General features: G+C 50.8%; 2 protein-coding genes across 3 annotated transcripts in view; one reads left to right on the forward strand and one right to left on the reverse strand.

Annotated features, from left to right (window-relative positions):
- Window positions 1-16,837, reverse strand: part of SUPT6H (SPT6 homolog, histone chaperone and transcription elongation factor) — a 29,901-nt gene extending 13,064 nt beyond the window's left edge. Inside the window, exons 1-19 of one of the 2 annotated variants that reach the window (XM_054847455.1) lie at window positions 16,714-16,837; window positions 10,166-10,307; window positions 9,534-9,692; window positions 9,279-9,349; window positions 8,430-8,625; window positions 7,658-7,742; window positions 6,992-7,265; window positions 5,624-5,725; window positions 5,153-5,269; window positions 4,538-4,627; window positions 3,906-4,048; window positions 3,489-3,640; window positions 2,874-2,972; window positions 2,584-2,713; window positions 2,328-2,478; window positions 1,752-1,906; window positions 948-1,143; window positions 460-599; window positions 264-381 (exon numbers count right to left, since the gene is read on the reverse strand). In XM_054847455.1, coding sequence (XP_054703430.1) covers window positions 264-381; window positions 460-599; window positions 948-1,143; window positions 1,752-1,906; window positions 2,328-2,478; window positions 2,584-2,713; window positions 2,874-2,972; window positions 3,489-3,640; window positions 3,906-4,048; window positions 4,538-4,627; window positions 5,153-5,269; window positions 5,624-5,725; window positions 6,992-7,265; window positions 7,658-7,742; window positions 8,430-8,625; window positions 9,279-9,349; window positions 9,534-9,692; window positions 10,166-10,274 — 2,487 coding nt within the window. In that variant the 5' untranslated portion in view covers window positions 10,275-10,307; window positions 16,714-16,837. Of the gene's footprint in view, window positions 1-263; window positions 382-459; window positions 600-947; window positions 1,144-1,751; window positions 1,907-2,327; window positions 2,479-2,583; window positions 2,714-2,873; window positions 2,973-3,488; window positions 3,641-3,905; window positions 4,049-4,537; window positions 4,628-5,152; window positions 5,270-5,623; window positions 5,726-6,991; window positions 7,266-7,657; window positions 7,743-8,429; window positions 8,626-9,278; window positions 9,350-9,533; window positions 9,693-10,165; window positions 10,308-13,762; window positions 13,918-16,713 lie in introns of those variants that run through there. The other variant, XM_054847454.1, reaches the window with a different exon arrangement.
- SDF2 (stromal cell derived factor 2) lies at window positions 16,817-18,703 on the forward strand. The gene is made up of 3 exons (XM_054847456.1): window positions 16,817-17,015; window positions 17,108-17,304; window positions 17,776-18,703. Exons 1-3 carry the CDS (start codon window positions 16,838-16,840, stop codon window positions 18,061-18,063), a joined length of 663 nt encoding a protein of 220 aa, XP_054703431.1. The 5' UTR covers window positions 16,817-16,837; the 3' UTR covers window positions 18,064-18,703.
- Window positions 18,704-18,746: the final 43 nt, after the last annotated feature.

Raw genomic sequence — 18,746 nt, forward strand, 5'->3', positions numbered from 1 at the left:
CTCCCAACCAGCAGAACTGGGGAATGGCAAGGCCCTGCTGCTCCCCGTCGGAGGAGCAGAAGAGATGAATTGGGATCTAACTGGAAACAACTGTTCTGCCAGAATAATTACAGGGTGGGAAAAAGGCAGTATTTTTGCCTGCAAGAGTGGCAAGGCCCGAGCTATCTTCAGACTGACTATTTCTCTCCAGCCCACAGTGGATTGCACGGTACCAAAAGCAATGTGCAGACATTTATCTCGATAACAGCTGCAACAAGGCTCACCTTCTTTTCCCTCTCTTCCTCACGCCAGGCATTCCTTCTCTTTGTGAAATGTGGCAATCGGAGGAAGTCGGTAACCTCGCCCTCTCCATTAACAAGAGCACAAAACACGGGGTGGTCCCTGCGAAACAAAGATCACTCAGATATGGAGGACTGCTAAAGCTGTACGTGGATCCACAGGCAATTCCTTTCCTCCTACCTGGCTGAGGAAAACGCAATGCCTAGCACCCGAATCCCCTTCCCTTGGTTTTCATCCATGAAATCATCATCTTCCTCCACTTGCTGATCAGGACGGTATGAGGCTACTTTTAGCCAGTTGTACAGTTTCCGGCTGCAAGCCTGGTAGAACAGGGAAGGGGAGAGAGGAGTAAGAAAATCCACTGCAGGTGCTTTGGCACAGCCCTTCTCCGGAGGGAAGGTCGTGGACTTCTCAGGGCAGCAAGACAGTGTATTCTGCCAGGATTGGGACCAGCTCTCCAGCACCATGGAGCCCATCCTCCCTCCCACTGAGGTATCTGCTTTTTTCTCCATCCTTGGGAAAGAGGCAGACTCAGACCCTCGCCTGCCTCCTCCTCCTCCTTCCCAAGAGCCTGTGTATGGCCTGTCAGCAGCTATCCCCACCACGCTGCAGGACTGTTAGCATTTGTAACCCAGCTCTGACTCAAATCCATCTGTCTCCCATCTCACCTTGAGGACGTACTCCTTGGCCTCCACCAACAGCTTGTTCTTCAACTCTTTAGCCATCTGCACGTAGAGGAACTGGTTGAGAGACCGCTCGATGGCCATCGTACGCTGTCGATTCCACTCTTGCACCTGGTGGCTGAACTCATCCCGATAATAGAACTGTTTGATCTCCTCAAAGTATGTCTGGTCACTACCGTAACTGCAAGAAATGAGAGGAGGAGATACAGAAGGGCTCCAAATGCCTGCACTGGCAAACAAACACCACCACTGGCAGATTCCTGCACAGGGATGTAATAGCAGCAGCTCAGACTCAGCAAGCTGCCTGAAAAATTTAGAGAAGAGCCAATCCTCCCATCAAACATTCCTTTAGCTGCTAAAGCTATGCTGCTAGACAGATTGCAGCTGAACACCATGCTGGCAGCACAGAGAGGCCTGATCAGCGCAACGCAAAGCAGCCCTTGGCCACTCCAGCATACCCGTATCGCGCAGTGTGGCTACTCAGATGTGCAGGGAAGGATCCAAGGAGCTGCACAGTGAGGGTGGTTGGGAAACAAGCATCACCTTTCACAAAAATCCTAAAGGCTTCAGAGTTCGCCTTCAAATGAATAAGCCAGATGTCTGCTAAAGTTTTCATTAAGATGAAGAAAAAAGGAAGACTCTAAGAGGCTGCTTGGCTTTAAGGTGCAGGAAAGCACCAGGCCATGACTTCCAGGAGCAGTTTAGGTTACAGAGGAGTTCTAACACCACAGCAGCACTGCATGAACAAGCTCTGCCAAGGCACGGATGGTACAGCCAGTAAAGACTCACCCTTCCACTCCTTTCATGTCGATGCTAATATCTATAGTTAGCAGTGCCTCGTCCTCTGCCAGGCTCATTTTAAGGAACTGGTCATCTCGCAGCTCTTTCACAGGCTTGTTCTTCAAGTATTTAAAGGAATAGGCATAGTGGGCTTCATCAATATCCTGGGAGAGAGAAGAGACCGTCAGCATGCACGCAGGGCATTCATGAAGAAAGACCCTTCTGTATACCGTAGCAGACAATGGTTTTTATTCAATACCCCCTCACCCCTATGCCTGCCAGTCTGCATTTCCTTCCCCAGTAGGACACAGTGGAATTCATTCCCAGTCCCAGAGAAACAGAGACTGTTCCAATAATTGAAAGCAACATGTCAACAGTGAGAATCAGGTCCAATGAAACGCCGAGACTAAAAATGCAGCATGCTGCTGAGCTGGCCTCTGCAACAGCCCAGCTCACATGCTGCTCTAAGATTTGTTCAGAGTTGCCATTGATGTGGGAGAAGTTTTCAGATGCAAAAATGAGTATTTGTATGTTATTTAGATCATTCCCTGAACTGACTCACAGAGTCACAACTCCCTTCCTTACCTTCTTCCCCTTTTTGGTTGGTGAAATGTTGATTTTAGCTCTTTCTTGGAAAGTCTGCCTCAGGACCTGTCTGACCAAAGGCTCCCTGGCTATCTGCAAAGCCACCATGTACCGGGCTCCTTCCAGCACAGCTTCAGGGCTTGGGAATTGACTAAAAGCAGAAAGGCAACATGAAGGCTTAGGACTTGAGAATGCCCCCAGATCCCCTCCTCTGTTTCGCATCCGCAGGACCTCCACAAAGATCCCCAACACTGACCTACACACATAATCCTTGGCCAGCTCCAGAGGCTCTGCAGGGAACTGCTCTGTCTCGTGACGCTGGTAACTGTCTCGGAGATTCTCTCCAAACTGTTCAGGTGTCAGACCAAACTTTTTAGCCAGGCCATCTGGTTAAAAAAACCCCCACAAAACCAATAAGGATATGGGTACTGTAGTTTATACTGAGCAAAACTACCAGTCCTCCTTCCCCAAGTAAGCCACGCCACTCAGAAGAGCATGCAGGCCAGGCTACTGCAAGCTCAGCATGACAGAGCGCACAGCCCTTACCAAGCCCAGCTGTTTGACAGATGGTGTACATATCCCGACGGGAAGCCTGTTTCAGCTCAGGTCCTTTCTGCTCATCATCTTCTGCATCCTCCCCTTCACCTGTGGGAAGGATATGTTTAGCAAGGCTCTTTACAGAGGCATCCAGACAGCTGCAGCGTGTCAGAAGCACAGCAAAGGGATTGAACACAACCTACGTTGTGCAACAGAGTCCCTAAATTCCACAAACACATCTCAAAGGTCACAGTAGCCTTAAATTATTCAGATTTAGAAAAACACCCTGAAAACATTATTTTCTCTACAGTTTCACTCTGTTGCAGTTTCAATAGCAATATCTCTGGGTTGCACATTAAAATACACATCAAGGTGGCTGATCCTTGCTTTGGCCTCTGCCACAAGGAGTGCTATTTAGTCCATCAGAAAAGCAGCACCTTGTGTGGCAAACTTTAAGAATTATCAGAGATGCCTGGAAAACCTGGGCCTAACTTGAGATAGAAGTGAACAGCAGAGATGCTCTGTGCAAACACATGGGCTTTTCAATAAACTTTCTTACTGTTCTCTTGAACAAGGATTTTCAACCAGCCCACAATTAGGAGACTATCAAATCTGGAGACAAACCTTCCTCCTCTTCACCATCCTCTCGGATACGCTTTTGCTTCTTTCGAGCAGCCTTGGCAGCATTTTGCATCTTGGGGATGTCTCGCCCATAGTACAGCAGGAAGTGATTATACACGTCCTTCAGCTCGTCCATGGACTGCACGTCCTTCAGCCTACGGCATGCAAAGCCAGCATGTTACACCCTGCTTGCAGCTGAGCTGTGGTAAGAGCACTCAAGGAACGTGCTCTGGTGCAGGTCAGGCAGAGGGAGTGCTTGGACTCATTTTCCAAAAGAGTTTTAAATATTTCTCATTGCTGGCTTCGTGAGGCGGCTAAAGTCAATGCACTGCAGCAGCCAGATTGCCTTTACTGTTTGGGCAAGTTAACGTGCATTTTAAGTCGCTTTGGAATAAATATAAGAAAGTCATAGCACCGTACCTCTCCATGTCAGTAGTATCCAGGGCTCTTATTCCATCAGCCAAGGGCTTGTCTGGGTCAGCAGAGATTTGTTCGTACTGATAGGCCTGCATCTTCTCAAACAGACGTGTCAGGTTCTGCTTGCGGATCTTCAGCTGGGTCCACTAATATGAGAACAAAGACTTCCAGTGAAATGCACCATGGCTGTGTGTCACATCTGACTCCTCCCTTCCCAAATGGGGGCTCCCAGGATCTTGGGATATTTGTCATATAAAAATAATCATCAAAATCTTCACCCGCAGCCAAGCCCAGATGTGACACCCATGGCAGGTCTCATCTCAGAGATGAATTGTATTAACAGAAAAAAAAATAAATCAAGGTTTGGATCTACTTGATAGTAGAGAAGGAACCTGTACTCCTTGCAGGAAAAGCCACTACACAAAAGGAGCTCAGTGAAGAGGAAGGACTGTTATGAACACTCTTTTTTTCAGATAACCCTTTACCACCACATGATGGTAAACATACAAAAAAACCCATGGGTAAAACAAGCACACGGTCTCCACAGCCAAAACAAAATCTGCCAAATGTACCGGGCTAAGTGGGAAGACGTGTTAAATCTTGGTGGGATAACAAGCAGTGAAAACAGTCCTCACCTTCTCATCCCACTGCCAGACCTTCCACAGGTCATTGATGTGCAGCTCTGGCTCCACATACTCCTTTCTGTAGAAGGCGATGAATGGGACCTGGGTCAGAAATGAGACTCGTCACCACCAAGCAGAGACTAGGCAGCCAGCAGTCCAGAGAGTGCTTCTGTTCCATATGGAAGAACAAGCTAATGGGGCAGCAGTGCGGGAGAAGTACCAAGCCATGCCCCAGCTCCTGAGACCATTCCACTAAATAATATATCACATAGACCAAAGAGCTTCTGCAACATCCAGCAACATCTCAGAGAACAGATTGAATGGACCAAGCAAGGCTCCAAGAAATTCCTCCACTTCATTTAGCATCAATTTGTCCAGGATCAGGGAAATACAATGACAGCAGCCCCATCAAACAGGCCTTAAAAACCTGCCCTGCCACAGCTCACATAAGATGAGCTGCACTTTCCAATGAAGCACCATTTTGTTACAGGAGAGGCAACCAGGTATGGTATCTCAGCCCCTTCCAGTTTGCTACCCTAAATACTTCCAGCAGCCCCTCTGCTAATCCTGCCTGGATAAGGAGACAGCAACTGAGACTTTATTTTGGCAATGACTCTTATGTAGTACCTCAAAATGTTGGTTTCTCATGAAATTCAGGGCTTCTTTAATCTTCTGGATAGTGCTGGGCCCCTTGCGGCTGAAGCTGCTGCTGGCTTGTCCACGGTCGAGGTAGTCAGAACTTTCCTAAAAGGAGAGACACATTGTGTTGATTGTATTCCTGAGCTGAATCCCAGAAGACCAGCCCAGGGTAAGACTGGAAAACAGCGGCCCGTTTGTTAGCTGGGAATGCAGGCTTAGGTACATGCTCCAATTTTAGACCATGGAAAAGCATCCTAGCCCTGACTGGCGTAACAGAAAATGGAGAAGCAGCATCTGGCCAAGGTAACTGACAGTTAAAAGCATGTCATGGCTAATACTAGTTTAGTCCTAAGTGCACAATGGCTCAGAGATCTTTCAATCATTCTTGACAACTATTCTTGCAAATCCACAGCACCTTCAAGTCCTCTTTGGACAGAAGTCCCAGGCACAGTCCTTTACCTGCAAGGAGATGGTGGGCGTCGCAAATGCGTTCCTGTAAATCCAGTCAGCTTCCTCCTCCAGCTCATCATCTTCAGCGCTCTTCACCGGGATGGATCGCAACTATGAAAAGACAACAGGATAAGCAGAAGCACGTGCAACACCAGGGCACATGTGCGCATGCTATCATGTTTTCAAGAAGCCTGGCAATTATTGTTTTGAGCTGCAGGCTGCCTGTGGGGTCTCAGCACCTCCCAGACCCACAGGGCCTTCTGAGGACAGCACTTCAATATCTGCATCTCCTGAGCATGCAGGAAACCTGCGTCGACTTTAGACTAGATTCTGTCACAGGCTTGTGGAAAGGCCTGCAATGGTGCAAAATCTTCTGTGACGATCAAGTCAGGGTACCCCCACTTCCCACCAGACTCCCAAATCCTCTGTTCCAACCTATCTGTGCCTGTTCTAGCCTTGTTACCACTTTTCTTGCTGCAGCCATAGAATAACAGAACATAAAGCAGCTTCAAACCCTCTCTGGACATTTAGTGTCAGCCACTTCTCTTTCAAGGGGCCTGCTCTAATCATCACTGACATCCGTGAAGAAGACAATGTTTGAACAGGTCACATATGGCCAGAAGACATTACACACAGCATTCCCTTGTGCTGTGCACACTGGCATGGGAAAAAAAGGTCCCTCTGAAAAGCTGGCAGCTTCAGACGTCCCATTTTACAAAGGAAGGTAATAAGCCTCTGCCCAGAATTACATAAACATATACTAAAGGGAGATGGAAAAGCATGGACTGCTCAGGCAAAACCTGAATACAGGGCAAAATTAAGACAAAAAGATGAGATACCAGAATGATTCCTAGCAGCACAAGCAGGACTCCACATTGAGGGCAGTATAACTCCCAATCGCTTGGATTAAAATGAGTTACAGAAACACCTTGTAGGGTTACGTGACTCATCAACAGTTACATGTTGACTGGCATACGGGTAGCTAGAAAACCCTAGTAAACTTTCTCTGGCACCGTGGCTTCACTCTTGCTATCCAGAGATAAAACTCATGGGATTTAATAGCATCCAGCATAAAGGACATCTTAGCAGAGCACAAGCCCTGCACCACTCCCAGGAGTGCAACACTGGCACCCAGTGGCCAAAGAGAAACTATGACTGGTGCTAAAACCGGGTTTGCACAGTTGGAACAGTTTACTAAGTCACCAATATGTTTGAATGCAGTTTTAGCCTAAACATTTGATAGGTGGGATCTTCAAATAGGGAAAAAGAGATGTCAAAATCCAGCCAGGTGAGAAAGCTGGCCTGCAGGTCCCAGGCCTGCTGTACTCGGTGGGAGCTGAAATGCTTTCTGCCTGCACACCTGCTCCTCTTCCTCACCTGGAACCTCTCAGGCATGTCTGTCATGCGGATCTCATTGTCCTGGTCTGTTAAGTGACTGCTCTCCAGCTCACTGGGCTCATACATCTCAAAGATGCTACGCCGACTGACGCGCTTCTTGGCAGTCTTTTTGGGTCGTACACGGGTCTCCCCTTCGGTTTCTTCATCCTCATACTCATATTCCTCCTCCATCTCCTCATCGTACTCGTTGTATTTCTCAAACTCATCATAGTCAAAGTCCACACCAAAGATTTCCTGGGCTTCCTGCAAAGCACTGGAAGGCAAAAACTATCGTTCAGCCTCACGGTGCAGTTCACAGAACAACTTTCTAGCCACTCAGAGGAGGCCAGAGCACCTAAGTCTAAGCTTTAGTTTTGCACCTAGGCTAAAAAGTCATGGATAGGTACACAGCTCTGAGTTTTACATGCAAATACTTCTCTTAAGGGACTGGTTTTGGTATCCCTGTAAGAAATCCAGGGGAGAAAGGAACAAGTCAGACATTTAAGAAATCAAAGACTAAAAGCTCCATGTTTAAATTTACCAGGTTCCCTTGGGGAATGAGACCAGCAGTATCCAACCACAAGCTGAATCACTCTGCAGTTGCAAGAACTGAGTAAGCTGAGCACTGTTTTCAAGGTTTCAGGCCAATTTCCAATCAACACTTACGCATCTGTGTATCCAGGGAGCTTCTTTCGCCATTTTGGCTTCTTCAGAGGTTGCCCATCGTCATCCACAATGAAGTCATCGATGTCTGAACATTGAGAAGCAATGTAGGGGTCAGGACACTCGCATATTCAACTGGTACCTCTGACAAAGCTCAGCTCAGGCAGTGCAACTATGAGCCTCCACCACAGACTTAGGCTGCCACTGGCTGTCAGTCTGCCCAGCTACCCACAGCATCTCCTACACCAACCTCAGACATTCCAGGAGTCTGAACCACAATAACAAGCTAGAACGAACTTCCAAACACAGGCAGAGCCACCTGGCAACTATCTGGAGCTCCATGCACTGAAAATGCAGTCAGAAAAGGCCTTGCTGCTTTGGACAGTAGACAGAGAGACTTCTTGAAAATCTTTCAGTATGGTACTAGCGTGGTGACAGGAGGAGAAGTAGGGCAGGCATGCGCTGTGCTACTAGGTAATAAACAGTGACTTGACTTCCTTCATTTGAAGCATTTCCATTTTGGAGGCAGCTTAGAGGAGACATTCAATACCTCAGCACGTGTAATGTGCTTCTGGACAAAGTGGTGTAGACAGACAAACTAAACCTGCCACCCAGAAACATTTAATTCTGAAGACTGTATTAATCAGACCAGCAAGAGCTTTACCACAACAGGGCTACAGCCTTCAGTTACTTACAGCTCAGAGAAGGTCTTAACTTTGTTCCTGTACTTTAATCCTAGGACAAACTTTGGATGTAATTAATCATCCATACTCACCAGATTCATCTTCCTCCTCCTCCTCTTCCTCTTCTGGTGGAGCAACAGGAGCTTCAACAGCTTCCCCTCCCTCCTCGCCTTCACCATCCTGAAAGATTTCTTCAGCAATGGCTTCCTTCTCGTGTTCTTCCTTTCCATAGTCTTCCTCTTCGTCATCCTCATCATCGGACATTTTTCGCACACGCCTGAATTTTTGCTGCAAGCAAAAAAAGCTTGTTAGTGCACGTAATTCCTGGCACTCAAGCTCAGTGTGGTCTCTTCCAGGCCAGAACTGCACTTCCTCTGCAGGGACCCGAGAGTGAGCAGGACAGAGCCCAGCATGGCACAGGCACACAGCGGGGAAGAGCCGCCCCGTTGGGAGCCATGCTGCGGGTGCTCTTTGGGCACAGCGTGTACACAACATAAAAACTGCCTGCTGAGGACTGCCCTGCATCCAGGCCCGTGTCACTTGTGTGCTGTCACAACCAGTGTTAGCCTGGCTTGATGTGTCTCTGGCACATGTTACGGAAGGAGCTTTAGAGCCCATAATAGCTTGCAATGACTTTGAGGTTAGGAGCACGCAGGAGAAAGCGATTGTAAGATGGGCTTCTCTGAGACTGTCTGGCAGAGGTGGGAAGGGAGGAATATAGCAACATTAGGAACAAGCACAAAGTGTTTTGCAAACCCTAGGAGCCAGTTCCCAGCTGCCTGGGCAGGGAGAGCTCCTGCTTCCTTCGAGCATTCAGCACTCCCTTTCCAAGACGACAGGAACAGACGGGAGGCACCACTCGCTCACTCCAGGCAGGAGCCCACCCTCCTTCGTGCCAAGATGCACCACACCATTAACGGCAGCATGGGAACACAACTCACTCTTTTGACTTTAACGCCCAAGTTCTCTTCAATGAGGTCAAAATCGTCATCCTCCAGGCGGTCATCAAAAGCTAAGAGAAGAAAGCAGAGACGAGTTACACTCTCCCTTTGTTAAGCTGGGAATGAACCGACTGGTGAGAAGGGCATAACTTCCCCTTGCAGACACCCAGGGCAGAGGGAGAGCTCTGCTCTCCAGCAGGGCAGTGTGAGAGAATTATGCTGTGGCCTGCTATGAACTATCATCATAAAACTTACTGCGCTTTCTCTTTTTGTGGCCAACATCATCCTCAGAGTCTCCAGAGTCACTGGCTTCTTCCTCCTCCTCTTCTTCCTCATCATCGTCATCGTTAATGAATCCTTTCAGGTTCCCCTGCTCATCTTGATCATCAAGATTCTCCTCCTCCTCTTCCTCATCTGGTGGAGAGCAGGAGAGTGTTAGACATGTATTCACTGGTTATCTGCAGAGACTCTTTCTTGGCTCTGTGCAAACGGCATCTTCCTTCCCACTATCCACGCAGAGAGTTTTAACTGAACACTTTTACTGACACAGAACCCAGCCAGCTGCTCATGCTGGAGCCCCACTTCTTGTCTCATGTTCTCTCTGCAGAGGGAACAGGTGGAGTGGTGACACTGGGAGAATTTCTCTTACTGTTTACTATCAAATTGTGCAAGTCCCACGGGGTGAAGCAGTGTATTTTCTATTGCCAAATATAAAAACCACCTAAGCACTTTGAGGAAGGGAAGCACTTAAACAGCTGAGATTATTGACTACAGATGGCCATGCTATTATAGCAGTTATTGCCCCATCTGCAGAGTCACGGGATGTAAAATAGAGCAGCGAGACACACAGACAATTCAGCAAACTCAGAACAGACAGGCAGACTCACCATCCTCATCTTCCTCTACAAACTTCTTGGTTACTCTGGGCACAACCTCCCCATCCTGGTTGTACTCCTCCTCTGACTCCTCTGCTTCACTTTCTACAAAGTCAGACATGGCTGCAGTGTCTCACACACAGCTCCGCAGGAACTGGGGAAAGAGGAGACATCCATCACATCAGCTGAGTGAGCAAAACACGAGCACTTCCCCCTACAGGGTTTTGAAGAGAAGACAGCTAAGGCAAGAGGGTTTCAAATCATCTATCAAGGCCTTGAATTACCCAGTGTCCACCTTGCCTGGACATTCCTGTCACCAGAGATTAGCCAGCAGCCAAGTACCGCTAGCTCCTGTCAAGCCACATCTCAGCGAGCAGGACAGGACCTGTCACAGCAGCATTCGTCACACAGCCGAGCTCCCAGCTGCGGCTGAAACGGCGCATGCAGCCAAAGCCCTTCATCCCGCCTGTACCCTCCTGCATGGCCAGGAAAGCAACCCCACGCTGTCGCCGATGCTGCACTGTGTTAGGCACACAGTCCAACCAATTAGGATCTTAATATGATTAATTCTCACTCAGTTAATGAAGCCAGGGTGATCCTGAAAAGGGCCTCGACTGAGTCGCAATTGCAGGCTGTTAGCAAGGCTCTGCGGAGCCCCACGGAGCAAACAGTAGAGAGGCTTGGGGGGTGCCGCAGGGTCGAGGCTGGGGGCTGCTGGCTGCGCACCTCCACTGCCCCACACAGCAGCAGCAGTGGCTAGGATGTTCTAGGCCAGGGGCCTCTGTCCAGACATTAGGAAGTAACAAGAGACTACAGAAACGGGGTGTTTTCTATATCCAGAACCTTTTGTTTGATGTTTTTCCCCAACTGGGGTTTCTGGAAGCTGTATAAACCAAGCTTGGCACAAAGGGAAGTGTATGTCCAAAAGACATGGCTCAAGTTCTTTCTCTCTGAGCCTTTACCTTCTTGTGGTTTCAAAACTTGCTGTAATTTTTAAAATTTTCAAAGGATTTTTTTTTTTTAGTTCCTTTTTACATACATCAAAACAGAAGCTTCCGAAAGTCAGCTATAACAAAACCCAAATCAATTCCTCAAATGGCTGTGAAGATGAAAAAAACAGCCCAGGAAGAAGTACCAGCCTTTGGGAAGATACAAAAAGAAGCTCAGATGAAGTGTCAGATCTAAAGCCAAAACCTTCATGTTAAATTACATCTGATGTAATTTACCATTAAAAAAAAAGATGAAAAAATAATTCCATACGCCAGGGAACGATACCTAAACAAACACACTTCAAAATGTTCCATAATCATTTCCCTACTGCAAACAAACAGCTGAAGGAAATCAGTCCCGTACAGGAGAACCTCATCAAGGCTTTGCCACGACACTCCACGTGTGCAGGACTTCTTGTTCTGCCCCAGATCCACACATCTGGTACACCAACACAATAGAGAAAACCAGGGACTTCTCAGCTTCAAAAAAGAAAAGTGCAAGAATGAGCTTGGAGAATCTGTTAAATCTTAAAATACTAATAGCTCCAAAGGAATGTGTCGGCCATATCTCATTAAAGAAAACCCACAACAAAGACAAGGGAAAGACCTCTGCCAGATTTCAGACACAAGCAGATAGCAGCTCGCACTCCTTGGCTGTGGATTACATGGCTGTGGCCAACATCTATCTACGATGCTCCAGACAGGCTGAAATCACAGCAGACCAAGGCTACTACTCTGCACCTATAAAGGACATTGCTGCTCCAGCTTGGTGCATGGGCATGGGGTGATCCCCGTCCTCGAGAGGACACTGTAGAAGTCACACACACGTACTTCAGCATCCCTCTCAAATAACTCTTCCGAGGGTGGTACAGATGCTAGTTAAATACGTGTTCCTGAAGCAAATGCCACTGATGAATTGTGTAACTACACACAGTAGAGGAACAGGAATTGTTATGCTTACCAGCCTGTGTATGAATATTATGGCAACTTCACACTTCCTCACCACTACTTCTTTCACATGTATCCGTCAGGGTGTATTAACATACAGAAAACTGCAGGCTGGGGCTTCTCCTAGAGCATTTCCACTTCTAAGTCTAAAAAACTCATTTCTCCTCTGTACATGATCAACATATAAATCCAGCAAGAACGAAAACCCCTTGTCATAGCACCACATACGACTTTACTATTCTCTGCCAGTCAAGCGTTTCACTCGCAATTCCAACTTTCTTCCTCATCACTTGTTCTACCATTTCCTGACAATTTCAGTTCATGTCAAATCAAATTTGTCTGGACACAGGGAACAGCTATGACTTAGAAAACCCATCTCATTTAATGATCCAGCCAAGCAGGTTCCACATGAATGACCCACAAAACCGGGTGCTTTCAGCTCCAGTGAAATCCACCTCAGGACAGCAGGGATGTCACTTAGCATGGCAAACGGAAGCAAGGGTAGCTATTACCAAGGTGATGTTGAATCAGATATGGACTAAGGGTGCCTCTCCCACCCTCTGCTCCAGAGAGGCCTTTATTTGAAATAAAACAGGACAGGGAGGCAGGCAGAGACTGCAGCCAGCATAGACAGAGGAGCAGAGGCAGAGCTTGGACCAGCACTGCTGCCCGGCAGGAGCCTCCCGAGGAGCTGGTCACACAAGGAAAGCCCTGCTCTAGCAGCACAGCTTGTCTGGCTTGGGCCAGGTTTAGAGACTCCAGACTGAGGATGTTGGGCCAGGCCAGTTGTATCATGCTACAGGCCTTTCCTCGGAGCAGCACAGCAGCATCCCTGCTCCTGCAACATGCTCCCAGGAGAGGATCAAAGATTGCTGTAGTGCAGGAACAAGTACTAAATTGCACTAGAGCACCAAAAATGCAGGAAGATGGTGCCTAATCCTGCATGCTTACCTGTGCACGAACAGACGGGCTCCTACAGGTGATACATATATATAGCTTTAGGGCAAAGATACCCCATGGCCACTAGACACCAACAGAGATGGACCACGGACAATGGCAATGCAGCGAGCAGCGCTGTGATGGCAGCACACGAAGGAAGTGTGGGTGCTTCCAGACCGAGCCAGGCACCTCGAGCACGGCCTCTCTCGCTGGGCAGCAACGCCAGAGCAACTCAGGGCTGAGCAATTACACGCCCTCTGCTTTCAACCAGGGCTGTCCGCACTTTGCTCAGCTCAAGGGCACAATGGCAATTGTCCAGAGTCCACAGCTCCTTTTAACTGGGATGACACTGGGCAGAAAGCTCTCTTCGCTGTCAATACCGAGACCCTAGATCTCTGATCAGGTCAGCAGGACTGGGCTGGACATTGGCTGCAGACACTGTGGGCTGTCTCCCTGGTTAAGTGAGGCAGCACCTTTAGAACAGGAGTGCTGGAGTGCTGCTTTGTGATGGACCTGAGAATTCTGGAAGCCAGACGTTCAAATACCCTAAAGCCTTGGCCATGCATTTAGATACCTGCTGGCTGCTCAGGACTGCAAAACATCACAGTGCTGGAGGCAGACGCAGCTTTGTACATCATACACAAGCAAAACTTAACCCATTAGGTTTAGAAATGGAAATACACAGCGAGTACCTGCAAAACATCAGAGTATGATATGGGAAAAACTCCCACACCTTGCCAGTTACGGCAGCACCGTGGCGAGGCAGGGACATGACCGCATGCAGGATGGCATCGGGAACAGCAGTGCCACACAGGAGCTTCACAGCCTGAGCAGGCCTGGGGTGAGTGAAATCAGAAGCATCTCATGCTCTCCAGGCACAGGGATGACAACTAAGGCATGGGACCTCAGCGGTGCTCACAGAATAACAAGGAGTGTCCTCACAGCGAGAGACATTTATTATTCAGCAATCAACCTCAGGATATCAGCGTCAATGTACAGAACAGCAAAAATAAGTGCTAATCTAGGCTCTACTGCAGCATGAGTGCTGAAGAGAAGCAAGTCCTGACTTCTCCCCATCCTTCGTGGGAGAAACTACATCAAGGCCCTGACCCAGGCTTATACTGGTTTGGGGGGGGGGGGTTTAGGGGAGAAATGGTTTGCACAGGGATTGTTTTAGCATCTGCCATTTCGCAATTCAACTCACAGTCCACTTAAGATCACGTAGATCCATAGAACCACACTGCCAAAGCCACGACTGAGGAGTTTTGCTCAGTTCTTGTGTCTACACTTCAAAGAGAAAAGTTAAATTGGAGAGGATTCAGAAAGCTCTGTGAAAATACAAAGGCTGGGAAACTCAACTCAATTAAAATGCAGAGCCTAAGGAAGCCAAATCTATTCATTTTGTCAATTAAATGCTCATGAAATTAATTTTAGTGTGGCCCAAGTACATCCACAGGAGTAAAAGACTGTGACAATAAATGGCTCGTTAGGAAAAAATGAAGCAAACTGCAAAGGTAACACCACTGTTCCACCCCCTGAAGCTCTCACAATGAAATCAATGTTGGTTTCCTTATCAAAAACAAAAAAAAGCACCATGATTGAGTTGGAATGTGTGGATTTAACACTAATCACTAGGCAATGATCTCCAGGCTGTGTCCCACCACAGAATTCAGACAAGATCACATTGGCTTCTTTTAATTTGAAGCTTATGAGCCTAACAAAAACATCCCTGTGAGGCACTCGCACCACAACAAAATACCCTCACAGGCACCTCGTCAGCGCTGAGCTCTTCCTCAGAGACACTTCTTGGTACGGGCAGGGAATTCTGTAGGGCCAAGCTCTGCCGGGGCCTGCCAGCCCTGATATGGCATCAGCAACATATAGTTTTGTATTTAGCTTTTATAGCTGTTTTACCAATTTCTGAAGTCAGAACCTAAACTAGACACTCCCACCCTCCTTGGTGGTAGGTGTGCACAGGAGCACAGAAGAGAAATGACGACTGGAGACTAACGATGCTGCGACAGGGAAAGTCCAGGCAGCCAGCAAGTGCAGCTCAGGAACTTCCCATACCTGCTTCGTTAGTTTTAATGCTCCCCGTTGGTCCCACCGCCCCCAATGCTATCAGGCAGTGGAACATCCTGTGGCAGAGTGCCACAGTTTAATAGCATGTTGTGTGAAAAAGCACTTCCGCCTGTTTATTTTAGACCTGCTGCATCATAATTTCCTGTAAGAAACAGAAAATTGATGTTCCTTCCTCCCTTTCTCTGACCTGCCCATGACTTCGTGTACCTGCATCGTATCTCCTGTCAGCAAGCTTTTCCCCTAAGGTGAGCAAACTCGGAAACCTGCTTTTCCGCACTGCTCCTGCCTCTACCTTTTCCAGTGCTCCCTTTTGAGAAGGGCTAACCAGAACTGCCAGCAATAGCGAGGGCACAAACTGCCAACGATTTATGGGGCAGCACAATGATGTTTTCTGCTTTGTTCTCTGCTCCTTTAAAGTAATTCCAAAATATCCTTTTTAGGCTACAGTGGGGTGTTATAGCGATGTTTTAAAAGAAACAATTGCTGAGACACCAATGGCTCTTTCCGGAATAGTAAAAGCTGATGTATAGTCAATTGCTGCGGTGTTTGTTACCTTCATTACATCCGTTGCCATCATATCTCATTTACCACACTAGCACTCGGCCACTCAGTATTATCTGGTCTCTGCAACATTGCACAGTCCTGTTTAGCTACCCTAAATAATTTTGGATTAAATTTTCCTTCTCCACGTCACCATATTCAGAAAAAAAAGGAGCAGAGATGACTGTGAAACTCCTCAACAACCTCGCTCCACTGTGAGCGCCCATCATTCACCCCTACCTTTTCTTTGCTGCCTTTTAGTCAGTTATTAATCCCCAAAAGAGCCTTCCCAGGCTGCTGCTCCTCATTTCATGGAGGACCTTGCCAGAAGTTTGCAAAACCAAACGCAGTGCTCCAGGAACTACACCTGTGGAGCAGGGGGATCCGGACCACCAGCGTACCTGAGAAACAAAGGTCAGACCCTTTCCAACCCCCCCGCCCCCGAAAAGCAGGCCAACGCTCTCCATGTTCATCACCTCGCCTCTACCAGCTTTTCCTACCGTGTCAGCGATGTTCCGCAGTCCCCGGGGCCGCTGCGGTCTCTGCCACGGGCCGCTGCGGCGGGCGGGGGGTTCTGGCACCCTCCAGGCCCCCCCAGCCCGGCCGTTAGCCCCCTACCCACCGCCGAGCCTTCCCCCCCGGGCGCTGCCCGCCCCAGCCCGGGTCACCCCGCTGCGGCACGGTCCCCAACCGGGGTCGCCGCCCCAGAAGGCTCCTGCTGCCGCCAGCCCCACCCGCGGCCGACAACCGGGAGCCGAGGGGCCGCCGCTGCCTTCACCCCCCCACCGGGACCCGCGGCCTAGCCCCACGACAAGCACCGAGACCTCCCTGCCGCCCTTACCGGGGCCCGGGGCCACCCAGGAGGCCTCAGAGCCACCCCGGGCCCTGTGCGGCCCCGCCGTTCCCCTGGCAGCGGCCCCGCCGTTCCCCTGGCAACGCCTCCCCCCTCCAGCCCGTACCAGGGCGACGCGAACCTTGCCGAGCCCCCCACCCCGCCGCCACCGCTGCTGCCCACCCCCGCCCAGCCCGTCGCAGCCCCCTTCCCGGCCGGCACGGCCTTACCCGAGGCGCCGAGGGAAAATGGAGGCCTCCGCGGCGGCGGCGGCGAGCGAGGGGGGGCGGAGCAGACGAGCGGCGACCTCCCGGCGGGCGGAGCGGCGCCACTTCCGCTTCCGGCGGCGGCGGGATGGGGTCGGTGGCGGCGGAATGGCGGGTGTCGCCGGTTCTGGTGCCGGTGTTGGTGCTGGCGCTGGGCGCGGCGGTGCACGGCGGCCCCGGGCCCGTCACCTGCGGCTCCGTGGTGAAGCTGCTCAACGTGAAGCACAATGTCCGCCTGCATTCGCACGATGTGCGCTACGGCTCCGGTAACGGGACACCCCCCCACGGACACGCGCTCCCCGATACCGGCACCGTGCCCTCCGGGTCGGGCCTGACCGCGGTTCTTCCCCCTCCGCAGGCAGCGGGCAGCAGTCGGTGACCGGGGTGTCGTCGTCGGATGACGGGAACAGCTACTGGCGGGTGCGGGGCCGCACGGCGGCCGTCTGCGAGCGGGGCACGCCGGTGCGCTGCGGACAGGCCATCCGCCTCACCCACCTGGGCACCGGCCGCAACCTCCACAGCCACCGCTTCGCCTCCCCGCTCTCCGGGAACCAGGTACCTGCCAGGATCCCCAGGACCTCGGCCCGACCAGGGATCTCCCCTCTTGTCACCCCGGCCCAGCCCCTTTCCCTGGGCACAACTGGGGATCCCCCCCTTGTCACCCGGGCCCCAGGCCCTGCTGGGTCCCCTGAGTCCCTGCCGGGTCCTCGCAGTCCCAACCAGGTCCCCCTTGTCCCCCATGTCCCTACCAGCACTGCCATGTTCCCTGGTCCCCCATGTCCCTGCTGGCCCCACCCTGCTCCCCAGTCCCTGCCGGGTTCTCCCTTGTCCCCCCCCAAGCCCTTTCCCCCAGCACCCCAGTCCCATCCAGACCCTCCAAGTTCTGAGAGAGCTCCAATCCCAACAAGGACCCCCTTGTCCCCCCAGCCCCTTCCTCCCCCCTTGCCCTCTGAGCCCAACTCACCATCCCTGAGCACACACGCCGTCCCCATCCCAGCCCCCAAACGAGCTCTTTTTCACCCGCAGGAGGTGAGTGCGTTCGGGGAGGCCGGCGAGGGCGACTACCTGGACGACTGGACAGTGGTGTGCAGTGGGACCTACTGGTCGCGGGATGGCGAGGTGCGCTTCCAGCACGCCTCTACCGATGTCTTCCTCTCAGTGACGGGGGAGCAGTACGGGCGGCCCATCCACGGGCAGAAGGAGGTGCACGGCATGGCCGCCTCCAGCCAGAATAACTACTGGAAGGTGATGGAGGGCATCTTCATGCAGCCCAGTGAAGTCTTCAAAGCGGAGCAGTACCATGCTGAGTTGTGACGGACAGACAGACTGCTGCCGAGCCTCTGGGCACTGCCTTGCGGTGTTTGGGGCCACTTGACCCAGGAGATGGCTCCTGTCCCCACCCAGGTCTGACACACACCAGGACACAGAGTCCCAAATCCAACACGACACAGATCCCACTGTCCTGAATTCGAGGTGGAGTGGATCCTGCTGTCCCAAATCCCAAGGTCCAGACCTGACCAAAGCAGAGCCCAACATCCAAGATTCAACATGAAGCAGGTCCCCACATCCTAAATCCAACCCAAAGCAGATCCTAATGTCCGGACCTGACCCAAAGCAGAGCCCAGCATCCGAGATCCAGCACAAAGCAGGTCCCCACATCCCAAATCCAGCACAAAGCCGAGCCCAATGTCCAGACCTGACCCAAAGCCAAGCCTAACATCTAGATCTAACCCAAAGAAGCTGAGCTCAACATCCAGACCTGACCCAGAGCAGATTCCTGAGTTTCCCCAACCCTTCCCTTGTAGCTCCCTCTTCTGCTCCCCCTGTCCCCTCCAGCCGAGGACCCCAAAGGACTGCCGTCCCCCGGGAGCTGTGCCCCGTCACCCCCCCACTGCCCCCCAACCGCTCTCCGTGCCCGGCGGGGCCCTGGGGCCCATAAAACAGCTAAACCCTCCCCTGTCGTGTGGCTGTTTGTGCGGGGGGGGTGGCAGGGACGA

This window comes from Grus americana, chromosome 19 (genome assembly GCF_028858705.1).
Source record: "Grus americana isolate bGruAme1 chromosome 19, bGruAme1.mat, whole genome shotgun sequence".
Taxonomy (NCBI): Eukaryota; Metazoa; Chordata; class Aves; order Gruiformes; family Gruidae; genus Grus; species Grus americana.

Coding starts and splice junctions, on each gene's coding strand:
- SDF2 (XM_054847456.1), top strand. CDS start 16,838: ATGGGGTCGGTGGCGGCGGAATGGCGGGTGTCGCCGGTTCTGGTGCCG. Junction 17,016..17,107: donor CGATGTGCGCTACGGCTCCG/GTAACGGGACAC, acceptor CCCCCTCCGCAG/GCAGCGGGCAGCAGTCGGTG. Junction 17,305..17,775: donor CCCCGCTCTCCGGGAACCAG/GTACCTGCCAGG, acceptor TTTCACCCGCAG/GAGGTGAGTGCGTTCGGGGA.